Below are 13,860 nucleotides of genomic sequence, written 5' to 3'. Positions count from 1 at the left end.
ACTTATATTGCTAATAACCCAGTATTTCATGAACGAAAAAAGCATATTGAGGTGGATTGTCACTATGTACGTGACCTGGTCCAGACTGGGTACATTTGCACCAAGCACATATCTTCAGAGAACCAAATTGTTGATGTCTTCACAAAACCCTTAGCGAGTTCAAAATTTTTCAAAATGTTGTGACAAGCTGAGCATTATTGATATATATGCTCCAGCTTGAGGGGGAGTGTTGAGAAGCAGTCACCGTTGCATATATGGGTAGTTTAGTGACTACTCAAGAGGTCAGGGGCATTATTGTAAATAAGGTGTTTTAGTCTAATCTCTCTATTTAAGTGAGATTAGACCTAATTAGTATATACGATTCTTTCTTTCTCTCTCTCTCTCTCTCTTTTCTGATTTGCATGAATCCCTAGTCGTCTTCAACAATTATGATACACTAAGCATGTAGGACACAAATCATTCAAGTGCAATAAGTGCACTCACAATAAACACCTCCCAATAGGCAAGAACACAAGCCACAAATGGGAACAATCACAAGGGTCACTAGAGGGCCAAAAGAACATAAAATGCATAAAGAAACTCATTATAATATCTAAAGAAAAATATGATCCTATAGGTCTAATGCATATCAAGATAAAATACAAGAACATGTATGACAAATCTAACCAAGATCAGGGTATGAACATGTCATGTATAAAGAGAGCATATCAAAATCTTATAAAGTACTCATGCATGAAAAAATTCTCATGAATATACAAAAAAAAGCTTGTAATAATATATATAATCAAATAAGACTACCAAGAACTTTACACAAAAGATAATTTTAAAGTATGCAATATGCATCTATAGAAATTTCACAAGTTTCTAAGTCATGCTCTCAAGGATTAGCCTCAACGAAATATCACAACCCTCAAAACGTAAAGACATGAATTTGAAGTCATACATCAAGACATATTTTGACATTTATAACCACAAAGTGTTCAAATAAAGCATCTAAGATTCAAACTAGATCTCATAGAAGCACACACATGCATAAATATTATTTCACAAAATAATATAAGCTTTATGAAAACATTTACTAAAAAATTGTAAATTAGCACAAATATGAATGCAATTAAATCCAACAATAAATTTTAAAAACAATTTAAAGTTTTAAACTAATAACCTCATATACCCAAGGGAATTAAAAAAGCTCAATCATTTGCTAATTAATAATCATAAAACAAGAAAACTTCAAAAAGAGACTTTTAAAAAATAACAAATGGTTTTTCAAAAATAAGAAAAAATGAGTGTTTTCTCATGCATAATGCATGAAATAAATAACTCAAGTAAAAATAACCATATATATATATTTATATAATGGTTTAAAATACATACCGAGTCAAAATCTCCCTTGAATTCAAGCCATACATCGATAATGATTTCTTTATGAAGCAGGAATTCGAAGCAAATAGTCCCAAAATCCAAAGAGGTAAAATACCAAGAAAATTTTCTTGGCTCTGATACCATGTAATGAAATAAAGCAGAAATACAAAACCAAGGTGCTTAAGTGCAAATACAAGTCCTACAAGGGACAATACAAATGTCAAAGGCAATACACAAGCACACAAGTGCATACAATGGCTATAAAGAGCCTAAATGTGCACAAGCACTAGTCCACAAATGAACAAAACAAAAACCAATCAATGACAAATGCATAAGATCATAAAAGAACACAAAAACATAGAAATAATAATCCTTTATTGAGATAGAATACTTAGGAAAAGTATTAGCAAACAAGAAGGGGTTTTAACCCCTTTATATAGACCATACAAGGCCAATATAGTAGTTGGGATAGCTATAAATATAGCCGTTGGGGAGATCCCAATGACTATATTGGACAAAGTCCAATAAGCCCTTATGAAAAAGGGAAATGACAAGAAACATAAAAAAAATAAGAAAAGACAAAACTTTCCCTAATGGACAGTACTTATTACATGTGTACAAATGACCAAAATGCCCCTACATGGGCAAAACCTATTACAATAATAAAAAAAGTATATATATATGAATCAATACTTTTAACAGTTGCTACATACTATATGATAAGCTTGCAAAGAAATCTGTGGGAAATCTTTGTTCCTTTTACTCTCTTCTTAGGTCTTTTATCTTCACATAGTGAAGTTTCATTCCCAGATAAATCACTTATTTAGGGAAGCACAGAATTATTAGAAGTTTCTCAATGGGGAGGTTGACTTTCATAATACTTGTGCCTTCTTGCTTGAACATCATAATTGGCTTTTTTTCTGAGCATAAACCAGTACTGCAGTTGCTGGTTACATTTTTTAAACCCTTTTACAGATGATTCTGTACGATGCCAGCATACATCAAGTTCGCTGGGAAATGGTGCAGTTGTAGAGACTATTGATAAAAAGATTCTTGTGTTGCAAAGAAGCTATAATGTAGGAGAATTTCCTGGCTACTTTGTCTTCCCAGGAGGACATTCAGAGGTATACAGCGCTATAACCAAGTTGAGTAATCATCAATCTAGAAATGGGATATGTTACATGCAGAGCATTTACACGTCAATTGACATTTCTTGTTGAATAATCACATATATCATGAGTGCGTTAGATTGCTTGCTAGCGAAAATTGTAATAATGTTTTGCTGTAAACTTTATAAACAACAATCATGTAGAATGGATCTTATTATGGTAAAATTTGAAACTTTATTTTGTTGCCGTGCTTGGTGATGTTGGATCAAATTAATAAAACTGATTTTGGTTCCTCAAGCATACCAGACAAGTTTAATTGCAAAGTTCAAGTCCTATTTGGATGGCATATATGAAAAATGATTTTTTAGATTCATTTCTGAATATGAATATATTGAAAAAAGATTTTTTAAACCAAATTTAATGTATGGTGGTGTTTGGATGGCAAAAAGTAAAAAAAAAATTCTCTCTCTCCACACCCCGACACTACCACTTTTGTCATGGTCTTCTTCTTTGTAACCTGCTGTATCACCACCACCACCTCCACCTCCACCTCCACCATCATCTTTTAGCTTTTCAACTTCATCGACAACCACCATCACGAACACCACCCATATTAACTTAGTATTTTTTTCATCATCATACAACTTTTAAAATGGCAAGTTACCACCATCGTTGCCATCATTGATGCCACCATGCACGATCTGTTAAGATATATGTATTGTTGGGTATGTATTTGTCACAAAATGATGCTATTCTTTAGAGAGCCACTTATGGGCTAAAGTACACTTTGAGAAATGACTACTCATGGGTCTAACACAAACAAAAAGTATAGAAAGCCACTTAAGGGCTGAGAACACTCATAAAATGAATCACTTTTATTAGGGAATAACCCTTAGAAGCTAAGATATAAGAGATCCGGGGTTAACCCCTTTATATACAAAAGGAGACTCATAGAGAGCCATTGGGACCTACCCAACAGCTGGAAATCTAGCCGTTGGCTAGGGTCCAACGGCTCCTATATTGTTCCCAAATTTCCCTTTGTGGCTCAGAATAAATACAAAAAAATAAAAAAGTAAAAAGAATAAAATATAACAATTACACTTATTTTATGTACATGTAAAAAGATGAAAATGCCCCTGAAACCCAGTATGTACATAAATGTGTAACTGACTTCGTACCTTGTTTGAGGTTCTGATACCTTTGGTACAATTCTCTATGATAATTGAGAGGTAGGAACTGAGCTCGAAGCTTCTGTTTCATATGCTTACAAAGTTTGATAGGCGCACGACCTTGATGCCTGCGGGTCTGCTTGAGTTGCCTCCACCAAGCTGCAGCCCTACCCTTCAACCTAAGGGTAACTAAACCAACGCGCTTATTTTCAGGAACCTCCTTAAATTCAAGGATCTCTCTAACTGCACTTATCCAATCCAAGAACTCCTCAAGGGGTGCTAGATCCCTTAAACTCAGGGATTTCGAACTTAAGACCGGATTCCCAATTAGATCTCCTAGGCGGAATTATTCCTATCTGAATGTAAATGCTTATGAATGTCAAATTCACTATCTGAATCATACATACTCATGTCATGACCTCCTTGGGATCCATGTATACTATGCTCGGATCATCACTCTCTCTCCTTAGTAGACTCATCCATTCTTCGAGTTAATTCATCGACTTGTCGCCGCAAGTCACAAATTTCATACCTAAGATCGTGATTCTCATTTTCAAGGTTATGCTCACCTCGACCAGGATTACCCATTCACCCGAACATGGTGAAGCACCCAAGAGACACACTAGGATCAGAAAAGATCCTACCGAGCTTTTATACGAACAATGATGCGGTACTGACCGTGGGTCGGTCCACAATCCAAGACCCAAATGGAACCTATATGCGGAAGCACTAAATTGAAATCCAAAATCCTGACAGGTTTCAGTCTTATTGTGTTTTGACACAACAGATCTCCTAATCTGTAAGTATGTGTAACACAAAAGATGTTGATAATTTTGTCGTCTTTCTAATGAGCTCAAATTCGTAATTTTTGGACAACTGGTTGTCGAGAGACAGATCAAACAATGAGACTGACTGTTGGACTGGAATGCTGTCACACTCGGGATATTCCAGTTGGTCAGTCCATAATGAGGTCCAAAACGACTGTTTCTGTCGATGGACAGAACATTCAAGTTTTAGATAAAATCGTTATCTTTCCAATGAATAAAAAATCAGAATTTTTCGAGTTTGGATGGTCCAGATATGATTTAATCAATGAGGCAGACTGAGGAAGGACAAAACAGTCACCCAAGTGGCTGTTGTTCCTTTTTTGGGCCGTTTTCGACAGCGATAACGCCAAAAATAGGGAATGACCAGAACACAAAGATTGTCGGGAAGGTTGATAGCTTTTCGACGAAATAAACCATACAATTTCTCGATCACAAACAAGAGTTATGCCTAAAATATCGATATAGGGTCTCACTAGGCAGAAATCCGAGATGCACCAACACACTCATAAAACATTACGAACACAAAATACAGATTAAATCCGATTTTAGTTTTTATGTTTATAGTTCAACCTGCACAAAACACTTCTAAACATAAATTCACCAACGATAGAAAATAAACCCGTTCGCCAATAACTCCCAACTTCAGTTAGAAATAAAATTCTAATCGAGCAAAGATAACAAAACCAAATCCTACAAACTAGTATTTAACTTTGCATAAACTTGCAAATTTCAGAAAATTGCTAATAAAAAATTTGAACTTCAACAATCATGAAACAGTAATTAGTCTACTTATTGATAATAACAATAATACTCAGAGAAATATCTGCAGTTAAAACTTTAATCCACAAAGGTTAAAGTTTTTTTTTTCTCAAACCGAAAAACTATGGAGCAGATGATCTCAACCAACAACGTATGAACCAACTCCAATACGGCCACAAAGATGGGCGTATCTCAGCACAAGGGACATGACAAGGATAAGTTGGCAACAATGGGTGTCACCTACACAGCAGCAACGAGCTTGGTACAACAAGCACGGACCACGAACTATGAACCACGAACTAGCTTCTCATGAACAAGGACCAAGAACAATGTTACTCTACGAACACGGGCAGCAACATGGCATGTAATACCCGTGATTTTTATCAGATAAATAAACTTGAAATTTATGTCCTTAAGCTAGTACCAAGACATTTTTATTGTTTTATGTGTCTAATACGTATTTGGATCTTGAATATCCTGTTTGGATCTTCAATGTCAAAACTCTAATATTCTATTCGAATCGTAGATATTGAATCACAAATATATTATGTGGATATCTAACAATAAATTTCAATCTCTCGTTTGGGCCTATGATTTCAGGTCTTCAATATCCGAGTTAGAATTGATATTGGATCCTGGATGAATGGTAAGGATCCACGAATTTTAAAACGGGTCTTAATGAAAACCTTAATTAGAATCCTAATAGTTTATTTTGGAGCCATATTCATCTACTGAAGGTTTGGATCCACATTACATCATTTGAATCTATAGTTTCAATCGTGTAATAAAGAGAAAATTTTCGGATCCAGGATCCATATCGATTGGGGGTCCATCTATGTCACATGGGTGCGGGTGCGGGTGCGACACGGGTGCGGCGCAATTTTAAAAATTTTGGACACGGGGACTTGGCTATATATATATATATATATTTAAAAAAAAAAATTTATATATATATATATATATATCCAGTGTGTGCATATGTCTATATAAATTTTGGACTCGGCTGGTGACTCTTCCAAGTTGTCTCAGATCCTGAACTAACTGAGTTAAAATAGTAGTATAACTGGGTTAAAACCAAACTAGGCTGAGTTTATCATTGACTCAGCCGAGTCTTAGCTACCATGGGAATAAAACATCATCAAGGTATTAATTAAAAGCATTAACTAAAAGCATGTTCTGGTAAATCATTAAATATCTTTTGCTAAAATTCATAACATTAATTAAAAGCATTAAAAGCTTTTAATTTTTCAAAGCTAGATTTGAAAAAGAGAGAGAGAGATCTCGGTGGATGAGAAAGTGTTGCTACTCGTGGATGAGAATTTATTAGCTTTTATAAGAGAGAGAACTTGGTGGATGAAAAGTGTTGGTACTCGTGGATGAGAATTTATTAGCTTTTAAGATTGAGAGAGAGAATTAAATGATAATATTTAAGAATAATTTTTTTTTCTGGGCCTAATGTTTAAGACTCATGCTATATATATATTTTTAAAAAATATATAAAAAGATCTTTTTTTTTTGTTTTTTGTTTTTTGTACTAAAAATGGACATTTTTGGACTCGGTCAACGTTGACCGAGTCCAAAATTAAGACGGACTCGGCCTGGACTCGTTGACCGAGTCCGACTCGGCGTTGACCGAGTCCAGGCCGTGTCCGAGGCCGCACCCGTGTCCGCACCCGTGTCGGGGCGTGTCGACTCGGGTGCGACACCTCCCTAGCCGAGTCCGTGTGACATAGGGGTCCATATATATATATAATATCATACACATGTATTAGAAAAATAAAATGAAATAATAAATAATATAACAATAAAATATATTTGGATCCACAGTTGGATCCAACCTGTGGACCCGCATCGCAAAGGTGGCGCAGGTCCAAACCCGCGGCTGGATTCTGGATGGGTCCGGATCCAGGGCCGCGCCCTTTCTTAAGAGTTCGTTAAAAAAAAAGTTTAAGTTAAGAGGGCAGGGCCTGCCCGATAAAAAAAATTTGTTGTTAGGGTTCTGAAAGAACCTAACCCATGCCAAAAGATGGGGGTGGGGGATGCGCAGCCACCGACGGCGAGGAGGGGGTAATGGCCTCCTCCCTTTTCGGGAGGCCACCCTCCTACAAGAGCACGCATACTCTCTCTGTTTCCCCAACTTCCTCCCTCACTCATTACCTGCCTCCTCTCTTTGTCGCACGACTTGAGGAAGACGCACGACGACAGGGGAACTCGGCAATGGAGCTACCGAAGCCCAGGGACCTCTCCTCTCGCGGCGGCAACCACCATCACGCCGAAAGAGGTAGGATCTTACTGTTGTTTTTCTTCTATGGTGTGTCGTGGGGTGCTGTAAATCCCCAAATCATGGGAAAGGTTTTAATGGCTGCCGTAAACCCCAAATCAGCAGATGTAGGGGTTTCGGCTGCTATGGACCCCCCCCCCCCCAAAAAAAAAAGTGTCACATTGGGGAAAGGAAAGAGGAGAAAGAAATTTGTTTATTTTGGGTTCAAGTGGGGAGGGGGTTCCTGCAATCAGAATGTTTCGATGCATAGTTCTTATTCATTCTTTATTTTATTCTTGGTCAAATTTGGGGGTTTTGTATCTTGGTTTCCAATTACTATAAAAAAAAGGGGGATATGCAATAAAACCCCAAATCTAACGATGTGGGGATTCTCGATAGACTTGGAAGAAAACCCTAAACCCCAAATTTGGGGAAAACTTGGCAGCTATATTATCCGAGAATGAATTCTTGGTTTTGATCATAATATTATGTTATTCTCTGTTAAGAAATAAAGTTCTGGAATTCATTCAACACAGTTATGGGGGTTTTAGTTGAGGTAACGAGGGTCTGTACGCATGCACAGATCCCTGATCATACAGTAGGTTAGGTGTATAAAATCAACATGTAGTATTAGAAAGAATCAAATATTCTGGCCGAATGAATAATTGTCATCTGTATCTATCTAATGTAATTAAGTCAGAACTCTTTACCTTTACACTACTATAATGCTTCGGGTGTATTGTAATTCTGTTGAGCAAATGAAATCTTAAATGATGTTCCTGTTAGCTTTGAAAAAAAGTATATGTCATAGTCACGCTTATGCACAGTATGAGTCTCTTAATTATTCCATGATCAATGTGCCTGAAAAGTATTGATATCCTGTACGTAATGGTCAAAGAACTATGTAAATATATATTCATTTAGGTCAGGGATTTATTAAGACTGTAAAAAGAAATGTTTCTGAAATTAACTGCACATGGTATTGGATAATCAAATGCATATTGTACTATATTTCTCTTGTATTCAAAACCCTGCTATGATGCATGTCTTAGTGTTTCAAATGCATGAATGAGCCGTACGCTTGAAAGATTAGTTGCCTAGTAAAATACTTGCATTCTGAAATAGTTTGCGACTGCTTAAATGTGTAAATTCTGGAATACGTGTGGGTATTGAGGAAGGGGTATATAACCATGCTCTTGAAAACTTTTGTAATTGATACAGCATACTCTCTAAGGAATCAATGGGCTGTAATTCTCTAATTGCTTGTGAGAAATTTAGACACATGCCTTGCCGAATGGACAAGATGGATTAGATACCCGAGGTGGGTATTTGGAGCTGATAATTAATGCACATTGAAAGATAAATTTAAACTTAATGGTTGTGTGCTTGACGGGTTTAAAGGTACCGGGGCATCGATGTTTGAGCTGTAGAATTTGTAACATGGGAAATATTTGATTTTTGTTAATATGTTATTGCTTTGGTACAGGTGCATACATGATATGAATGTGTGCAACCCTGAAATTCAATTCCTAGGTCCGGGTTATACATGTGTGTGGATGTTAACATATATGTTATGAATGAAAAGTTTCATGTGCCTACATTTATGGGACATGTTTGATTATCGTGCATTTATGAATTGGTTTTAAATACATGTGCATACATGAAATCGATGTGTGTTTGGCATGTATAATCATGCATAAATATTCTCATGTACTTATGAATTATGAATGAATGCATGTGTGTTAAGTAATTACATGACAACACTTGCACATGGATGGTGAACACATGCATATGACTGTGATAACTCATGCACATTGTTAAATTGGTTTAAATAGATGTGCATTTGGAGGCATGTTGACCTCATTGCATACATTGTAAGTTATGATTTTTGCATACGATGCATCGATGGTCTAAATGAATCATCACAGGCCTGGAGAGCCTTGAGTTTTGGTTTGCTCTCTCTTAAATTCTTCAAATGCATCGCAAAAATCACATTTATACTATGGTTTTAATTGTGTTGTTCATAATGCTAATATTGTTCATCCATGTTAGGTTGACATAAGTGCTCATGTACGAAATTTATAAGTTCTGCCCAGTGATATGTACATGTGATTGATCTTGCTAAGCAGTGGTTCATTGTCCTGGTTATGCCATCATTATTATGAGCATGTGTTGTCATTTAACTGCCAAGTTATTGATATTGTGCAATTAATGTAAGCATGTACACTCGATAAAAATGTGTAATTTATGTGTACATGCACACCCTCGAAGGAGATATGCATTGATGGATACACGTGTGTGATAGAGGTAGCACACATAGTGAGAATGCATATGATTGAAAAATGACATGCTTATAATTGAGTTTATGTTTGCATGAGTGCACATGCTTTTGGCACTTTGGCCTAGTGTTATAAATGAAACACTACTTTGGTTTGGTTATGTGATGCATCGATGGCCTAAATGGACCATCATCGGCCTAGAGAGCCGTGGGTTGATTCCTTTTCATATATGTTTTGTTTGCATCACCTAAACCACACAAGTTTGTATGGCACACTACTACACTGTTCTAGTTGTCCTCACATGCAGGAGTCCCGTAAGGGTCCCCGCAAGGGAGGATGCGGGTGTTCACTTTATTTTTGCATATAGTGTTGCAAACTTAAAGAATTGACTTTAATAAAAATATAAGAAATAAGAACAGTGTAACATATGTTCTCGGATTTTCCATATGGAGAATGAAGATCTTACAGATCCGGTCGTGGGGAGACTGTGAGGATACAAAAACTCCGTGTGCTGAAATTGTGTCCCTTGAACCCGATATTGAGGTTCCTTCTCTTGGCCACGGTTTTAGGGAGAGTCTGTCACTTTACCTTGGGGTGGTGTGTTTGACACATCTGTTGTTTTTTGTACCAAGGAAGTGACACTTGTGGGTGTGGGGTCTCCCTTGTGTCCTCGATATTAGATCTGACATTAGTTGTGGAGGTCTAATATTCCGAAGGTGAATCGATCGAGGGCTAAGTTTGGAACCCAGTAATAAAATAGAAATTTGTGTGCTAAGTTACTCTAAGAACCTAACTTGACCTCAGGGATTGTACTTGTTGGGTGTATCCGCGGGCAATGGTAATTAAAAAGAGGAACTTAAATTGTATGCATTTAATAGGGCATGCATATAGAAAGAGAAACTTTTATGAAAGATAATAAAGTGTTCATGCATTGCACATAAATGATGCATATTCATGCTATGCATTAGAACATGCATATGTTATCTGTTCCCTTAATTGTTATATGTTTGGTGGATGCATGATGTTTAATTTCTAATGCATGATAAAAGTTCTGTTTACTAAAATTGTGCATCATGGTATTGATTAATGTTATTTTATGCCTAATAGATGCACCATGTTGCATGATTGCTTACCTGAATTATGTAATTGTTGCATTCCTCGGAATCATTATATGAATTCATATCTGTAGTTATGAGATATTTAAATGTTGCTAACGATGTTACCTGCCAGTTAGCTTCTGATACATTATTGACTGTCGTAGCGTAGACTTATTCTTGTATATGCTGAAAATCACACTCGGCACCCGCACCACATACTTGACACATGATATACCTGTAAGAAAAATTACAGTAATTTCTACTTAGACAGTTGCAGTCTAATTTCTATAAATTTATCATTTTTCAGGTAATGAATACAGTTATGAGCGGCTGTGGGATAAGGCATCGGATCGAGATTTTGGATTTACTGTTCCAGGGATAGTTTGAGAAACTCTGATGTTATTATTCATTGAAATAAAATAAATGATTTTGGTTTTCTCCCCACTGTAATGTTCCAGAATGCTTAACATTATAGTATGATTTGTTTCCGTTCAAAAAAAAAAATCCTCAAAATTTTGGGTTAAGATTTCGGGGCATTACATGGCAACAATGAAGCTCGAACCACTCCAACTAAGAACACGTCCAACAATGGAGTTCTGGACAGCAACAACACGAACCATGAACCAGAAGCAGCAATGGAGCACGAACCAGCTAGCCAAGGCCCACGGCCAAGGGTGAGCTCGGCTAGAGGTAGGGGACGACCACTCTAGCGTCTTTTTCTTCACACTAATTCTTCTTTTCTTCAAAATGATGGCAAAAGGCCCCTTGCACGACTTTCTCATAGATGCTTATAGAACTCAGCAAGGCTGACTTAAATGCATGAGCTTAATTCCAAGGCACCTCCCAAAGTGACTAAAAGTTGGTCACTATTTGAAATCTTTTTAGAACTTGGACTTTCCTCTCTCAAAAATGGTCAAAGAAGTCGAAGAGCCTTCCACGAATTTTCAAGAGGCCTCATGAACCCCCTCTACACGGTTTTTGCAGATGGATTTAAAGTTTGGAAATGGATCCAATTGGTTCAAATACAATCTACACTCAAGGGTGCCAATATGGATCCAATACTTGAAATATCATATCCCTTTCAAGATCCAATACTTGCAAGTTGGACCACCTTCAAAAGAATGGACCAAGGTCCATATCCAAAGCTAGATATTAAAATTAAAACTACCCAAAATACCCAATACACCCTCTAGTGCCCAAAATAGATCCTAATGGATACTAGAACTATTCGGATCCGTAGAATCCAGCACCTAAAAAAATATTGAAAAAATAAAACAAAATTACAAGGGTGATTCCAAAAATCACAAAAATGGAACGACAAAACAAAATATATTTTTTGAGATTATAAGAACCAAAATTCTCATAAAATAAAATATTTAAAATGACCATTTTACCCTTGAGATCTGTTTGGACCCAAATGGCTCGGATTTGGATTAGATCTTCTTGGCTATCTTTTCCCAGATCTGGTATGTAGAGTTGGATTCACATCCAACTCTTTACTATGATGATGATTTGGATGCTCTGCATCAGATACCATGTAATGAAGTATGTAAAAAATGTACAAGCAAGTCCACAATGGGACAATACAAGAGCCAATAATGGCAACATAAAATAAGTAAAAAAATATGATATTATTGAACATATCTTGGGTATCAAAGATAAATGAATAGGGAGGAATACACCCCTATTTATACATGAAAACAAGAGATAGGGAGGCCATTGGGAGCTCCCAAACAGAGTCGTTGGGTGCTCCCAACGACTCTATGGTTAAAAAGACCATAGAGCCCCCAATGGTCCTCTTAATTACAAAAAAGAGAAAATAAAAGAGAAAAGTAATAAAAGGAAAAATATTATTTTTCATAAACAATATTCATTACATGTGAAAAGAAAAAAGTGCCCCTATAGGGTATTTAACTATTACAAGACTGAAAAAAGTGTATATGAATATATGTATATATACATAAGTGCATGTATACACACATACATATATTTTAACAAAATGGTCCCTTTAAATAGCCTACACAAAAGAGAGGAGGGGTTCCCAATAGAGTTGTTGGGAGCCTTCCAACAGTCATAAATATGACTATTGGAGCTCCAACAACTCTATGGTCTTAATGACCATAGAGCCTCTACTCAAATACAAGAAAGAAAAATATAAAAAATAAAAAAAATACAAAAATACAAAAAACTATCCCTAGAGGACAACACCTATTACAACAAAGAAAAAGATAAAAATACCCTTGATGGGCATTACCTATTACAAAACTATATAATAGCAAAAATAACTATATATATATATGTGACAATATATATACATGAATAACTATATATATTAACACCCTCCCTTAAACTCACAGAGAAGTTACCAAAAGTTTGTTAAGAAGAAAAATAAACCGAGGTTCAAGAAGAGCTTTAGTGAAGAAATCTGCAAGCTGGTACTCGGATGTGATATATGACAACTCAATAGTACTCTCAAATATTTATCACGTACATAATGACAATCAATTTCAATATGCTTTGTTCGCTCATGGAAGGTGTGGTTGCTCGCAATGTAGATTGCACTCTTATTATCGCAACACATCTTTAAAGGTTTTGAGACGACTACTCTCATGTCTATGAGAAGGTTCCTCAGTCATGCAAGCTCCATTGTTGTCGTAGCCATCGCATGATATTCAGCTTTGGTTGAAGATAATGATATTTTTTGTTGCTTCTTGCACCTCCAAGAAATTAGAGAATCACCTAAAAAAATATAAAAACAGGTAGTTGAGACTATCATTGGGATTTTCTCTCCAATCTGCATCAATATAAGCAAGTAAATCAAAGGATGAAGATGAGGATAAAAAAACCCTTTAGTTATGCAATGCAAAAAGCAGTAAAAGGTGTCTCTTTCCTCCATTGAAGCTAAGTATTGTGCCATGGCAACAACTACGACTGAGTTAGTGTGGTTGAGACAACTTCTAAAAGACTTAGGAGTTCATATTGCGAAACCTTCAAG

At 36.2% G+C, this 13,860-nt stretch overlaps 1 protein-coding gene across 9 annotated transcripts in view; it reads left to right on the top strand.

Moving 5' to 3' along the window:
• Positions 1-13,860, top strand: part of NUDT9 (nudix hydrolase homolog 9) — a 74,072-nt gene that overhangs the window by 47,582 nt on the left and 12,630 nt on the right. For all 9 annotated transcript variants that reach the window (XR_016431344.1, XM_090002759.1, XM_090002755.1 and 6 more), the window contains one exon: positions 2,341-2,489. Coding sequence is in view for 8 of the 9 variants with exons in the window: in XM_090002759.1 (XP_089858885.1) it covers positions 2,341-2,489 (149 nt within the window). In the remaining variant the exon portion in view is untranslated. The remainder of the gene's footprint in view (positions 1-2,340; positions 2,490-13,860) is intronic.

Source organism: Nuphar pumila, chromosome 4, assembly GCF_984573655.1.
Source record: "Nuphar pumila chromosome 4, dmNupPumi1.hap1.1, whole genome shotgun sequence".
NCBI classification, from domain to species: Eukaryota; Viridiplantae; Streptophyta; class Magnoliopsida; order Nymphaeales; family Nymphaeaceae; genus Nuphar; species Nuphar pumila.
This window is presented reverse-complemented; position numbering and strand designations above follow the sequence as displayed.